Raw genomic sequence first — 15210 nt, forward strand, 5'->3', positions numbered from 1 at the left:
AAATGCCTGTCACATAGAGCTCAACAAATATTTGTTGAATGTAGAATGGATGAACTCGCTTGCCAGCTTGTCATTTCTGGAGACATGGCCACAAATTCCCAAGAAAAAGAAAGGATGCATTTTAAAGAGGCTAGGGAGGACAATGACAGCAAAGACTGCAAAGAGTTTTAAAACAGGAGAAAAAGAAGATGGGATATAATAACCACAAATTTCAATACTGAAGGCATTGTGGGCCTGAAAATAACGCTCTTGGGAGAAGTGGCAGTCGGGGAATTAATTATAAAGGTAGACACGGCGGATCTAAGTGCCTGGCCATGGACACTGGCATGCGCTCCCTCACCCAAACCCACTTCCCGCTCGGCTCTTTCCGGAGCCTTCCACCCTAACACAGAAAGTTCACACCAAGAGACTGAACGATTTCTAAACTTTATGGAAAAAGCCAATGACAATCAATTAGCCAAAAACGAGACGCCAAATCCCATCTCACTCCAGCGTCATGCCCTCTTCTCAAACGCTCGCCGGCTCTAGGACCTCTCCACCAGCACAGTTCTCAGGAGTCCTGCTGGTCTCCCAATGCTGTTCTAAGGGTCCACATGAAGGCAGGTCAGGCGGGACTCCCCGGGCAAGCACTTCTGTAAGCGGAAAGCACGAGGCGCAGGAGCCATGGAGAGCCGGTCCTTTGGAGACAGGAATACTCAAGAGGATTGGCAAACCGGAGAAACGCTGGGAGAGGTGCCCCGCACTGCGGTGGTAAGGCAGAGTCTCAGTTCTCCTCGGGCTTGTCGGCTGGCGGTCCACAAGGCTGAAGCATCTTTTCCATCAAGTTGAAGCGGACTCGCGCTTTGCTCTCATTCTCCGCAATGGCGAAGTAGTTGAGAAGGTCGAAGTGGCCCATGTAGGAGCAGTACGAGTCGCGGTGTTGGTTCACCAGCCACTCCCACTTGGTGGTGTCGGCGTGGCCCGTGCCGATGTACTTGGACTGCAGGTGCTCCAGCTGGCTATGGATGGTGTAGCGGTCAGTCATCTCGCCGCTTTCCCCTTCGCTCTCAGGTCAGAGGACGCAAGCAACAAGCCGCCGCTCTAGCGTTTTACAGGAGAGTGAAGCAACCGCGCGGAAGCTCCAGGTCCGCGCCGTCGCAGAAGAATGGCGTCACAACGACTAAGTAGCGTAACTCTCGCTCATAGGGCTCAGAGGCGGAAGCGGAAGCACATTCTGTCACGCAATTGGAGTTGCTGAGGCGACGCAACAAGTGTGCCTCCCCCCTCCATGGAGATCCCCGCCCCATCAGAGAATGTTGCATGATGGTCCACTTAGTGGCTAAGGGAGGCCCTTTTCCAACAGGGAGCGTTGCATGCTGGGACTTGTGGTCTTGGGAGTTCGTGCATGCAGGCTTCCGGGACTCCTGGTCGCGTTCTGTTGTTTGTTTGTTTGTTTAAGACGGAGTCTTGCACTGTTGCCCGGGCTGCAGTGCAATGGCGCGATCTCGGCTCACTGCAACCTCCACCTCCCGGGTTCACGCGATTCTCCTGCTTCAGCCTCCCGAGTAGCTGGGATGACAGTTGCACACCACCATGCCTGGCAAGTTTTTTTGTATTTTTAGTAAAGACGGGGTTTCACTGGTCTCGAACTCCTGACCTCGTGATCCACCCGCCTCGGACTCCCAAAGTGCTGGGATTACAGGCGTGAGCCACCGCGCCCGGCCCCTGGTCGCGTTTTAAATTGATCTGGGGACCTAGTGGAGGGCGATGTCTGGAGGTGGGGAGCATCCGTGGGTGGCTTGGGGCTGATAGGAAATGGGAAACCCAAGAATGACTGGACTACGAGCAGCCCCGAAAATAAACTCTTGGTGTATTTTGGAGCCGTCGTGGCGGCACGGCCGTCCCGTCACAACCAGGGATGGATTACCCAGAAGTCAGCAGGCGCCAGTTCTGGTCCCAACTGTGTCTCTTAGGAGTTTGTAGCGTAAAAGAGTTATTTCAGCTCTAACCAGGGTGCTTGGTGAGCAAGTACAGCACCAGTTCCCACACATTCTGGCTTCCACCTCAAGCTTCTCCTTCCTCTCTAGCCACTTATTTTGATATCCTCCCTCCAAGGCCTCACCTCACCCTACTTGGCTCTTCCATTCAGTGGGTTTTGTGGATTCAACCAACCTGATTGAAAATATTGGGGGAAAATATCAGTCTGTACCGAAATGTGGACTTTTTTTTTTTTGGATTGGCTATTTTTTTTCTCTTTCTTTCTTTCTTTATTTTTTATTGATAATTCTTGGGTGTTTCTCACAGAGGGGGATTTGGCTGGGTCATAGGACAATAGTGGAGGGAAGGTCAGCAGATAAACAAGTGAACAAAGGTCTCTGGTTTTCCTAGGCAGAGGACCCCGCGGCCTTCCGCAGTGTTTGTGTCCCTGGGTACTTGAGATTAGGGAGTGGTGATGACTCTTAACGAGCATGCTGCCTTCAAGCATCTGTTTAACAAAGCACATCTTGCACCGCCCTTAATCCATTTAACCCTGAGTGGACACAGCACGTGTTTCAGAGAGCACAGGGTTGGGGGCAAGGTCACAGATCAACAGGATCCCAAGGCAGAAGAAGTTTTCTTAGTACAGAACAAAATGAAAAGTCTCCCATGTCTACTTCTTTCTACACAGACACGGCAACCATCCGATTTCTCAATCTTTTCCCCACCTTTCCCCCCTTTCTATTCCACAAAGCCGCCATTGTCATCCTGGCCCGTTCTCAATGAGCTGTTGGGCACACCTCCCAGACGGGGTGGTGGCCGGGCAGAGGGGCTCCTCACTTCCCAGTAGGGGCGGCCGGGCAGAGGCGCCCCTCACCTCCCGGACGGGGCGGCTGGCCGGGTGGGGGGGCTGACCCCCCCACCTCCCTCCCGGACGGGGAGGCTGGCCGGGCGGGGGGCCGACCCCCCCACCTCCCTCCCGGACGGGGCAGCTGGCCGGGCGGGGGGCCGACCCCCCCACCTCCCTCCCGGACGGGGCGGCTGGCCGGGTGGGGGCTGACCCCCACCTCCCTCCCAGATGGGGTGGCTGCCGGGCGGAGACGCTCCTCACGTCCTAGACGGGGCGGCTGCCGGGCGGAGGGGCTCCTCACTTCTCAGACGGGGCGGCCGGGCAGAGGCGCTCCTCACATCCCAGACGGGGCTGCGGGGCAGAGGCGCTCCCCACATCTCAGACGATGGGCGGCCGGGCAGAGACGCTCCTCACTTCCTAAATGGGATGGCGGCCGGGAAGAGGCACTCCTCACTTCCTAGACGGGATGGCGGCCGGGCAGAGACGCTCCTCACTTTCCAGACTGGGCAGCCAGGCAGAGGGGCTCCTCACATCCCAGACGATGGGCGGCCAGGCAGAGACGCTCCTTACTTCCCAGACAGGGTGGCGGCCGGGCAGAGGCTACAATCTCGGCACTTTGGGAGGCCAAGGCAGGCGGCTGGGAGGTGGAGGTTGTAGCGAGCCGAGATCACGCCACTCCACTCCAGCCTGGGCACCATTCAGCACTGAGTGAACGAGACTCCATCTGCAATCCTGGCACCTCGGGAGGCCGAGGCTGGCGGATCACTCGCGGTTAGGGGCTGGAGACTGGCCTGGCCAACACAGCGAAACCCCGTCTCCACCAAAACCAGTCAGGCGTGGCGGCACGTGCCTGCAATCGCAGGCACTAGGCAGGCTGAGGCAGGAGAATCAGGCAGGGAGGTTGCAGTGAGCTGAGATGGCAGCAGTACAGTCCAGCTTCGGCTCGGCATGAGAGGGAGACCGTGGAAAGAGAGGGAGAGGGAGAGGGAGGAAATGTAGACTTTTTAAGGTTATTATTCCCTAAACAATACAGTATAACAACTATTTACATAGCATTTACATTGTATTAGGTATGTTAAATAATCTAGAGACAAACTATACAGGAGGATGTGCGTATATGCAAATACAAGCCGTTTTATATCAGGGACTTGAGCATCCTCTAGTTTTGGTATCCATGGGGGTCCTGGAACAAATCACTCACGAATACTGAGGGACAACTGTATTTCTCCATGTTACCTGTTGTGTCCATCCCCATTTCCTTGTACAAGCTATTCCCTCTACGTGGAATGTCTGTTCCCTTGGTGAACGCATCTCCCTTTAAAGGCAGCTCAAATGCATCTCCTTAGAGTTTTCACTGGCTGCTCCAGACAGATGTAAACTCTCCTTCCTCTTTGCAAGTTATACGTCTCTTCCTTATTATTGCTTTATGTCCTACTGTTTGGTTTAATAACTTCCTTACATGGGTAGAAGCTACTTGAAAAAAAGATCCTTTTTTTAAAAAAAAAGTCCAAAACAAAAATTTGATAAATGGATAAATATTACAACCGAAGAGAAGGAAAACTTTACTGGGAAGGAGATAACTTGAAAATAATTTTATTCTGCTGTTTAAACTTCATTATAACAAATGTTTCACTCCTAAAATGTAAAGAATTTTGTCAGGCATACTTGTGGGAGATGTATCAAACCTTAACATTTTGCCATTTTTCTATGGAGCCTGTTTTTTTGATTGCTGAAAGTGTGTATCCATGCACAATAGTTTTTTTTGTTATGCAAGTTTTAAAGCTCTATATAAATAACACTCCGTCTGTATTGTTATAAAAGTTGCTTTTTGCCCTTGTCAGTATTCATGTTACATGTTATGTAACTTTAGTTCATTGTTTACTGCTATATAGTATGTCACTTAATTAGTATACCATAACATGTCCACTCTCTCAATGATGGGCATTTATTTTCGTATTTTTGTTATTAGAAACAATGCCGAAATAAATATTCTTATACATGTGAAGGTGTTTCTCCAGGGCAGTGGTCCTCAACCTTTTTGGCACCAGGGACTGGTTTCGTGGAAGACAATTTTTCCACGGACAGGGGTTAGGGGTGGCAATGGTTTCGGGATGATTCAAGTGCATTACATTTATTGTGCACTTTATTTCTATTATTATTACATTGTAACATATAATGAAATAATTGTACAACTCACCATAATGTAGAATCATTGGGAGCCCTGAGCTTATTTTCTTGCAACTAGACAGTCCCATCTGGGGGTGATGGGGGATAGTGACACCAAAAGTATGTTGCTTATGTCCAGTCTACTCTGTAATCTCGTTTTGGTTGCTGTCACTGCAGAAAACCCTCATTCACATAGATAGGATGTTGGAAATGGAAGCAGACTTTTCTGTGCTTTGGTGCCAATCTGAGGATATTCCACCTTGACTCTAATCCAGAACATATGGAGATTTGAAGTTGTCTCAAACATACTTTTAAAGCCACCATTATTTGCAGTCTCAAGCAGTTGATCTTCTAGCATGGGCAAAGTTGATTCACCTGGTTTTTTCACAAATGCGTCATAGATCCATTCCTTCCCAGTTCAGAGGTCTTTTGTAATTGGGAAGTAATGCCCAAACTCTATTGAATGTAAGACAGGTGATCATGCACCAGCTGGGAGAAAGAAGGCCCTGGCTCAGTCTCTTTCAAAATCTCTACTAATGTTTGAAACGTCAAAAATCCCGGTGTTGACTTGTCACCCCCATAATTCCAGTTGGATTTGAATGCAGCCACTTTATCTGCCAACTTGAACACAGTTGTTCTCCTCTAAAGTGACAGATTGAATTCGCTGAGCAGGTTGAATATGTCACACAAGTAAGCAAGTTTTGCCACCTATCCTGTGTCACTGAAATGTGCTTCCAGTGGTGACTATTTTTCTAAAAGAAATCTCTGTAGCAGCTCTCCTAACTCAAAAACTCTGGCCAGTGATCTACCTTTAGAAAGCCATCTCACCTCTGTGTATAAGGAAGATGAATGCGCTCTGTGTCCATCTCCTCACAGAGCTGTGCAAACAGACGTGAGTTAAGGGCATGTACTTCAATATAGCTGATAATTTTAATCACATCCTGCAAAACGTTGTGAAGTTCAGGTGACATTTTTCAGCTAGCCAGCATTTCCCCATGGACGACACAGTGCACAGACACATTCAGAAGCAACCTCTTTGACCCAAGTAGTGAAACCAGAAAGCTGTCCAGTCATGGCAGTTGCTCCATCCATGCTTATACCAACACAAAATGGCCAATTCAGTTTTCTTGATGTGTAATCATTTAAAGACTTGAATAGTTCTGCAGCTGTGGTGTTGGCTGGCAACAAAAGTACACGTAACATAGCCTCTTGCACATCCTCCTGAAAATATATTCACAAAAACAAGCGTTGTTGCCTTGTTGTCAAGATTGGTAGACTCGTCAACCTGGATTGTGTACCATGGTGACTTATTAATCCTCTCTAACAATTATGCCTGAATATCCTCTGCTATTACATCAATTTGTCTAGTTGTGGTGCTAGCCAAAGAGGAATGTGTGCCTCCTTTTGAACTGCAGCCTCTCCTAAAAGTTCACAACAGATGTCCTTAGCAGCAGGGAGGATCAACTCTTCACCAACAGTAAAGGGCTTCTTAGCTTTAGCAATGTGGTTAGCCATTGACTGATGCTCTCAGTACAGACACACTTGTTGTGGTAGTGGCCTTCAATAATTGCTTCTGTTTGTGTTCATGTTTTTTTCTTTTGAAAAACTCCAAAACCTCGTCTTTTAATGCAAGTTGCTTGGTCTCCATGTGGTAAAGCGGTTTTGAAGCTTTCATAGTTTCGGTGGATAGAGAGTTACCAAGTATTGTACAAAATGAGCTTGGAGAATGTGAATTACTTGTTGCAAAGAGTAATTTAAGTAGGACCCTCGGTGTTTTCTTTTAAATGCAGCTTTCTTTTCACTGTCAGTCTTAGAGTCTTCTATCTCATCATTGGGTCTTTCTCCTTTTTCAAAGAAGCTCTCTAGTGATGTTTGTTTTTTACTTATTTTGGCTGGGGTTAGCTTGTGTGCTTACCAAAACTGTGGCTGAGACAAGTGCCGGAAAGAAGCATGGATGGAAGTGGTAAATAATGGGTGGGCCATCCACAGACTAAAATAAGTGTTGAATTGTGACTTAAAGCCTGCCACCAGATGCAGCTGTATAACTGAAGTACATCAATTCACTTGCCACTATAAAGCCTGCCACCAGATGCAGCTTAATTGCCACTTACCACTCATTGACAGGGTTTTGATATGAGTCTGGAAGCAATTGATTTATTATGGTCTCTGTGCAGTCAAACCTCTGCTAACGTTAATCTATATTTGCAGCTGCTCCCCAGTGCAAGCTGCAATAAACACCTCAGCTCCACCTCAGATCATCAGGCATTAGATTCTTATAAGGAGTGCACCACCTAGATCCCTCACATGCATAGTTCACAATAGGGTTCAAGCTCCTATGAGAATCTAATGCCACTGCTGATCTGACGGGAGGCGAAGCTCGGGCAGTAGTGCCAGTGATGGGGAGTGTCTGTAAATACGGATGAAGCTTTGCTTGCTTGCTCACTGCTCACCTCCTGCTGTTTGGCCCAGTTCCAGGGGTTGTGGACCCCTGCTCTAGGGCATATACATAGGAATAAAATTGTTGAGACTTAGGGATGAGTGTCTTCAAGCTTTGCTAAATGTTGCCAAATTGCTTTCCAAAGTGATTGTACCAATTGGTTCTTCCACCAGCAGAATGAGAATTCCTTTGGCTCCACATACTTTTCAATACTTGGCGCTGTCAGATATTTTTTAATTTTTCAAATCTGTTGGATGGAATGGAATTTCAATTTGGCTTTTATTTGCATATCCCTGATTAACTAGGGAGGCTGGAGATCTTTTTGTTTATTGATCTATTATATTTCTGCTTCTGTGAATTGTGTATTCATTTACTTTGCCCATTTCCTACTGGATGTTTGTATTTTTCTTACTAATCTTCAGGAGCTCTTTTTTGAGACAGAGTCTAGCTCTGTCATCCAGGCTGGAGTGCCGTGGCATGATCTCAGCTCACTGCAACTTCTGTCTCTCAAGCAATTCTCCTGCCTTGGCCTCCCAAGTAACTGGGATTACATGCACCCACCACCACTCTTGGCTAATTTTTGTATTTTTAGTAGAGACCGGGTTTTGCCATGTTGACGAGGCTGGTCTCAAACTCCTGGCCTCAAGTGATCCACCCACCTCGGCCTCCCAAAGTGTTGGGATTACAGGCGTGAGCCACTGTGCCTGGCCTAGGAGCTCTTTACATATTCAGGATACTAGGCTTGCGGTTATAAGCAATGAAAGTATCTTTTCCCAGTCTATAGCTTTTCTTTACCCTTTCTTTAGGATATCTTTTGTTGTAGAGAAGTTAAGTTTAAAGTAGTCAGATTTATCAGCCCTTCTTTATGGTTTGTGCTTTTTGTATTTGGTTTAGAAAATGAAATCAATCAAAGCCCTTTCCTGCCAAAGGGCCACAAAAAGAGTTTCCTTTATTGTCTTCTAAAAGTTTTAGAATTTTTGTTTTTCATATTTACAACTTTAATCCACCTGGAAGTTTTTGTTTCATTTTGTTTTGATTTATGGATCTAATTTTTAGTATTTTCCTATTTGGCTTTCTAGTTACCAGTGATAACCGATCATTTATCAAATAGTGCATCTTTTTTCTACTCATTTAGTGCTTCTATTACTTATTTATAGAGCTGGGCATTCTATTCCTTTAGTCTATCTGTCTATACCTTTAACAGTAGCACAGGGTCTTAATTACTGAACCCTTATAATAGGTCTTGATATCTGATTGTATGAAAGCCTGTACAATTTTTTTCTTTCGTAAATTTATTGACTATTCTTGATCTTTTGCTTTTCCACATGAATTTAGAATTGGCAGAATCCTTATGGCAATTGTGATAGAGTAGAACAAAGGCATGAAAATTAATCTAATACTATTTCTATATCATTAAGAATGATTCTAAGATATGAGAGAATTCCTCAAATTCAAAAGCCTTTAGAGGTAAATGGAAAATGCCCTTATGTGTATTAATTAAGAGTCAAGATATATTAGTTTGCTAATGCTGCCGTAACAGAAGTACCACTGGTCGTTTAAACAACAGAAATTTATTTTCTCACAGTTCTAGAGCTAGACATCCAAGAGCAAGGTGTTGGCATGGCTGGTTTCATTCTGAGGTATCTCTCCTTGGCTCTCTGTGTCTTCACAAAGCTTTCCTTCCGTGCCTGTTTGTGTTCTAATCTCTTATAAAGACACCAGTCATATTGGATTAGGACTCACTCATATAACCTCATTTTAACTTAATTACCTCTCAAAGGTACTGTCTCCAAATACAGTCCCATTCCAAGGTGCTGGGGGTTAGGATTTTTTTTTTTTTTTTTTTTTTGAGACGGAGTCTTGCTCTGTCACCCAGGCAGGAGTGCAGTGGCGTGATCTCAGCTCACTGCAACCTCCACCTCCTAGGTTCAAGCAATTCTCCTGCCTCAGCCTCCCAAGTAGCTGGATTACAGGCATGCACCACCATGCCCGGTTAATTTTTGTATTTTTAGTAGACTTGGGGTTTCACTGTGTTGGCCAGGCTGTAGGATTTTAACATGTGAATTTTAGAGGGACACAATTCAGCCATAATAGTTATATACAGTGACATGGAATACATAACATAACTTGCTTTTTACATATTTGTGAATTTAATTAGATTTATGAAAATAATTGAAATACTTGAAAAGGTTTTATTTATTAAATCAGATAATTGCAATACTTACAAGGAGCATAAAATATATTAATAACTATGGTTTAGGCCTGGCGTGACAGCTCACGCCTGTAATCCCAGCACTTTGGGAGGCCAAGGCAGGAGGATCTCTTGAGTCCAGGAGTTGGAGACAAGCCTGGGCAACATGGTGAAACCCCGTCTCTACTACAAATACAAAAATTAGCCGAGGCTGGTGGCACGTGCCTGTAGTCCCAGCTACTCGGGAGTCTGAGATGGGGGGATTGCTTGAGCCTGGGAGGTTGAGGCTGCGGTGAGCTGAGATCTTACCACTGCCCTCCAGCCTGGGTGACAGTGAGACCCTGTCTCAAAAAAAAAAGGAAAAAAATTAACTATGATTTAAAGTGTTTAAAATAGTTAAACTTTGGAGTAGAACTAAATTTTATTCAAAGTCCCCTTTAAAATGATCGCTAAAATTTGCTAAACTTAGAAATAGATTAGGATTTTTAGCTGAAGTTAAAAGCTTAAGGGAACAGGTAGTTTTTCAGTTTATAAGTTTAGCAGATGGAGCATCAGCTTTTAAAACCTAAATAAATGCCTGAATAGTACTTTCTACATTCCCCTAGATGATCCTTAAAGGCACTGCAAAGCCTCACATTTAATGAAGTCAGCTTTCAAATAGCATGAAAACCGTGCTGCAATTTTTAATTGTAATTATATTTAATTTTTAACTTGGAGAGAGTTGTCATCTTAACTATGTTGAATTTTCTCATTGATGCACATGGTATATTTTTTCATTTATTTACTTCTTTCTTTCTTTGTCTTCCTCTTTTCCTTTCCTTTCCTTTCCCCTTTCCCTTCCCTTCCCTTCCTTTCTCTTTCTCTTTCCCTTTCCCTTTCCCTTTCCGTTTCCCTTTCCCTTTCCCTTCCTTTCCTTCCCTTTCCTTGACAGAGTCTTGCTCTGTTGCTCAGGCTGGAGTGTAGTGATGTGATCTCGGCTCGCTGCAACCTCCACCTCCCAGATTCAAGCAATTTCTCATGCCTCAGCTTCCCGAGTGGCTGGGATTACAGGCATGTGCCCCCATGCCTGGCTAATTTTTTTGTGTTTTTAGTAGAGACAGGGGTCACCATATTGGCCAGGCCAGTCTTGAACTCCTGGCCTCAAGGCCACCTCGGCCTCCCAAAGTGCAGGGATTACAGGCATCAGCCACCGCAACTTGCCTAAGTCTACTTTTCTTAATGTAAAATAAAGCTGGTATAATTTTCTCCATTCATATCTTTACCATATTCTGTTAAGTTTATTCCTGGGTATCTGCCATGTATACTTATATTACACATGAATTTTAAATTATGACCTAATAAGGAATATTACAACTTCTTACACTTGTTGACAATGAAGAATTTTGGTCTGGAACCAGCAATCTTATTGGCAAGACATGCCAGGAGAGCTGTGAGCATTTCCTAACCGAAGATATTACCTCAAGTCAATCCCACCTGTTAGGTTACTTTATGTAACTATCAAATGTTGTCTTTACTAGGTGACTTTGGGGAAGGAAAAAAAGTAAACAGAAATCTTAAAAATAAAATTTTACAAATGCTGTCTTACAGTTCAGCATTTGAGTAAGGAAAAATATGCAATAAAAGATTCCATTGGAAAAGTGTATAGAATTTAAAATGTATAAAGAAAAATTACATATGTTTTAAGACAGAAAATTATATTTTGTCGGATCTGTTTTTCAAGCAAAGCCTTCTTTGTATTTCTTGGCCTTGTGCTGCAGGCTTTAAATTTTTTAAGAAGCCATTTAACATTTTGACTAGCAAAGGCATAATCCACACATAGAGAACTATAACAAGGAACGCAGTATCTAACTTATACCATTTCTCACCCCCATCTTTAATGAGTAACCACACTGTATTAGTTTCTTGTGTATCCTTTGGGAGATTACATTCATGGATGTATAAGCAAACACAAATATATATAGTATTTTACCCCCTTTTAAAATTCATATGGTAGCAAAATACTCACCATAATTCTCTACCTTGGTTTTTTGTGTTGGTTGTTTAATTCTGTTCTATGTTCTTTGATACATCATAGAGATCATCGCGTACTAATACATAAAAGAGTTTCCTCATTCTTTTTTTCCTTGTATTATTGCCACATAATATTCCCTTGTATGAGTGTATCATACTCCCAGTAACCACCCTTTTATTGATTACCCTTTATGTTGTTTCCACTGCTGCAATGAATAACCTTGCTGCAATGACTAATACTGTACATATGTTATATTGCACATGTACAAGTATATTCGTAGGGTGAATTCCTAGTAGTGGAATTAGAGCATTATTTAAGACAATGAAACTACTGTTGTGCACACACTTAACGCAATCATGAATTTCTAACCATAGTGCTTTTCAGTGATTTTCAAATGTCTTGGATCACCAGAAATTATATTCAAATTTTATTATGATCTAAGAAAGACATGAACTTTAAGTAGAAATTAACTAAAGTCACATTTGCCTTGGTGAAAAATTATTTTAGATATCATTTCTGTCTGTAAGCAAGTATTAAGAGGACTTTCAATATGTCCAGATGTTGAAATAATGTTTCACACTAGGGGTCGCCAAAACAGTATTTAAGGCCAACAAATGGAACAATGGTTGAGAACATTTTTATAATGAGGCACCCTTGAGCTTCTCAACCACAGTAAGCAGGAACGGTGCCTTGTGAATGAGATGCTAAAAATAATACTTTGGTGTGCTGTATTTTTAAAGGCAACTAAGACTTTGATAATTTAGGAGAAAAGGAAGCAACCATTCCCTTATACTTTGGGGGCATTACACAATAAGTGGTGATGTGGAATTTAGGTGATATGGAATTTAGAGAATTTTTAAAATTAATTTGCTAGTTATAATCTTATTTTTCTGTGATTGAAAATGTCTTTATCTTCTACTTTTCTTTTTCCAACCATTGTGGGTTTCATATATCTGGGCAGATCTAGAACTCTCCATTTTTTAAGGGTTTTGCCCCTAATTGGGGATATACTACAAGGGTTAAATTTTCTGTACTTTTCATATAACTTCTCTTGGGACAGATATGATTGCCATGGGCCTCCATTCTACAACTCATAAGATTTAATAGGCTGGTTCCTTTCTGTTCCTTAGTGATAACATTAAATCACAGGCCAGTGCAATTTTTAAACAATTTCTCATTGGAGAAATTTTACAAAGAAACATTGAAGCACTGTATGCATGTTCCATTTGTTACAGTAATATGAAATTTACTCTTATAATAGTATTTTTATGAGAACAAGTGTCTTAGTTCAGGCTGCTATAACAAATGCCATAAATTGGGTAACTTAACAGAAATTTATTCATCACAGTTCTAGAGGGTGGGAAGTCCAAGATTAAGGTCCCAGAAGATTTGGTGTCTGGTGAGGGTCTGCTTCCTGGTTTATAGACAGACGTCCCTTCTCTGTGTCCTCATGTGCCTGAAGGAGCATAGGAGCTCTCTTGGGCCTCTTTTATGAAGGCACTAATCCAATTCACGACAGCTCTCCTTTCATGAGCTAACCTCCCAAAGGCCGCACCTTCTATAACCACCACCTTGCAGTTGAAATGTCAACAAATAAATTTCGGGGAGACACAAGCATTTAAACCACAGGAAATAGTTAAGAGTCACAATTTCACAGTTTACCTAAGAGAGGGAAGTCATCTTTAAATATATGGTGAGAAGAGGTTTGAGGTCTAAAAAAAAGATTTAACTGAAGATTTTTTGTAACTTCAGTAAAAGGAATAAACAGGGTGCTATGATAAAGAATAATGGGGAAGAAGGAGGGGGGCACTGAGGAGAAGGTGATTGAGGGAGGCCACTCTAGAGAGGTAACACTTGAATGTGTCCTGAGGAATGACAACAAGCCAGCTATGCCAAGAACTCTGGAAGAGCATTCCAGGCATAGAACAAAGGCCCTGAAGTGGGGAGAAGGTTGAAGGACTCTAGGAACCACTAGACGGTTGGAGCCTAGTGACAGAGAAATAGTTACATTAGATGAAGCTGGACATGGAAGCAGTGGCCGGGTAATTTACAGTCTTGTTTGAATTTTTAGTCTATTGGGAAGCAAAAAAAAGTTTGAAGCCAGGGGAGCACTATGAAACCCTGATGTGCAGAACGGGGGCTTTGGGAGTGAGCTAAATACAGCCACAATCACAATCTGTGTAAAGATGCATGTACAAGACTGCCCTGTCACTTCAACCATCTCTTGCCTCGCCATTGCTCCAAACACACTGGCCAGGCATGTTTCTATCTCAGAGGCATTTTTCCTTTTTATTTCCTCTGCCTGAAATGCACTGTCTCCAGATGTCCATGTGGCAAAGGACCTTGGTTCCTTTAGGCCTTTGCTCACAATGTCACTTTTTAAATGAGTCCTTTTCTGGCCAAATTATCTAAAATTGTAAACCTGTCCCTCCATTACCAATGTTTCCTACCCCTATTTCCTTTATTTTCCCCTTACCACTTATTGCTAGCATACATGTTTAACTACATGTAAATACATAAATAATGTTTTATTTACATGCTTATTGTCTGTCTCCTTACATAGAATATAAGCTCCGTGAAGACAAGGACTTTTGTGTTTGGTTCATGGCTCTGTCCCCAGCATGAAGTTCAGTGATTAAGTACTAAATTAATGTTGATGGAATAAATGAAGGAAGAAATGTTCATGATGGCCTTTTGAGTGATAGCAAAGGACTGGAAACAAATTGAGTGTTAACAAAAAGGAATAATTACATCAATTATGGTATAATCATAATATGTAGCTTTTAAGAGGCCCATACCTAGTAGATATAAATAGGCATAAAAAGACATCCATTTTATATTAAATGGGAAAAGGAAGTTATAGAAGTTACATGATCCTGTCTTTCAAACACACACCACACACGTGTGCACACACACACACATTTGTATCAGCATAGGAAAAGTATTGAAGGAAATATTAACCATTTGCCTTGGGGGAATGAGATGGGTGATTAAGGGGGATTTGGTTTGAATCATGCATTACCTTTGACATAAAAAGAGAAAAATAGAACAAACAAACGTTATTTAAAACCAAAATGTGATTCTACTCCAAACCTACCAGCATGGATTAAAATGTAAAATATTGACAGTATTAGAATATTGCTCTCATAATGGGGTAGGCAGGAGATAACAAAAATCTCAAAGGATCCCCCAGGAATTAAAACTAGTCACCTCAACATCTCGACCATCCTTTATCTTAAGCCTAAGAGATGTGGATTTGGGGGGAAATTTTATTCTATAGAATTAACATCAGAGAAAAAGACCCAAGACAAGGCTTTACAAAATTATGAATATACTAATTTTTTATTGTTTTTGAGTTGCTTCAGTGACTTATCTAAGAGGATTACATGGAACAGTCTTTCCTAGCTGAGTCAGTTCAGCTAAGGTCCTTGAACAGCAATAATTACAAATTAGAATCTGGAGTCTAAAAATAAGAGGTGAAATGGATGGGACTGACCTTCTGTGCAAATATTGAACACTTCAGGTTTCTAACTAAAGATGTCATTCATTACAGTCTACCCAGGGGAAAAGTTGCAGGTGAACCCATAAGAAAGGAGCTG

General features: G+C 42.9%; 1 protein-coding gene and 1 long non-coding RNA gene across 5 annotated transcripts in view; one reads left to right on the top strand and one right to left on the bottom strand.

Annotated features, from left to right (window-relative positions):
- Positions 1 to 410: 410 nt before the first annotated feature.
- SF3B5 (splicing factor 3b subunit 5) lies at positions 411 to 1160 on the bottom strand. Its single transcript, XM_001172705.8, has one exon. It carries the CDS (start codon positions 1022 to 1024, stop codon positions 764 to 766), a length of 261 nt encoding a protein of 86 aa, XP_001172705.1. The 5' UTR covers positions 1025 to 1160; the 3' UTR covers positions 411 to 763.
- A 56-nt stretch (positions 1161 to 1216) lies between these two features.
- Positions 1217 to 15210, top strand: part of LOC107975343 (uncharacterized) — a 42531-nt gene continuing 28537 nt past the window's right edge. For 2 of the 4 annotated variants that reach the window (XR_010158220.1, XR_010158222.1), the window contains exon 1: positions 1219 to 1579. This is a non-coding gene — a long non-coding RNA (uncharacterized LOC107975343). Of the gene's footprint in view, positions 1580 to 15210 lie in introns of all 4 variants that reach the window. The other 2 variants (XR_010158224.1, XR_010158221.1) reach the window with 2 other exon arrangements.

This window comes from Pan troglodytes, chromosome 5 (assembly GCF_028858775.2).
Source record: "Pan troglodytes isolate AG18354 chromosome 5, NHGRI_mPanTro3-v2.0_pri, whole genome shotgun sequence".
NCBI lineage: Eukaryota > Metazoa > Chordata > Mammalia > Primates > Hominidae > Pan > Pan troglodytes.

What these genes read in the sequence shown, in the direction of transcription:
- SF3B5 (XM_001172705.8), bottom strand. Translation starts at nt 1,024, where the DNA reads ATGACTGACCGCTACACCATCCATAGCCAGCTGGAGCACCTGCAGTCC.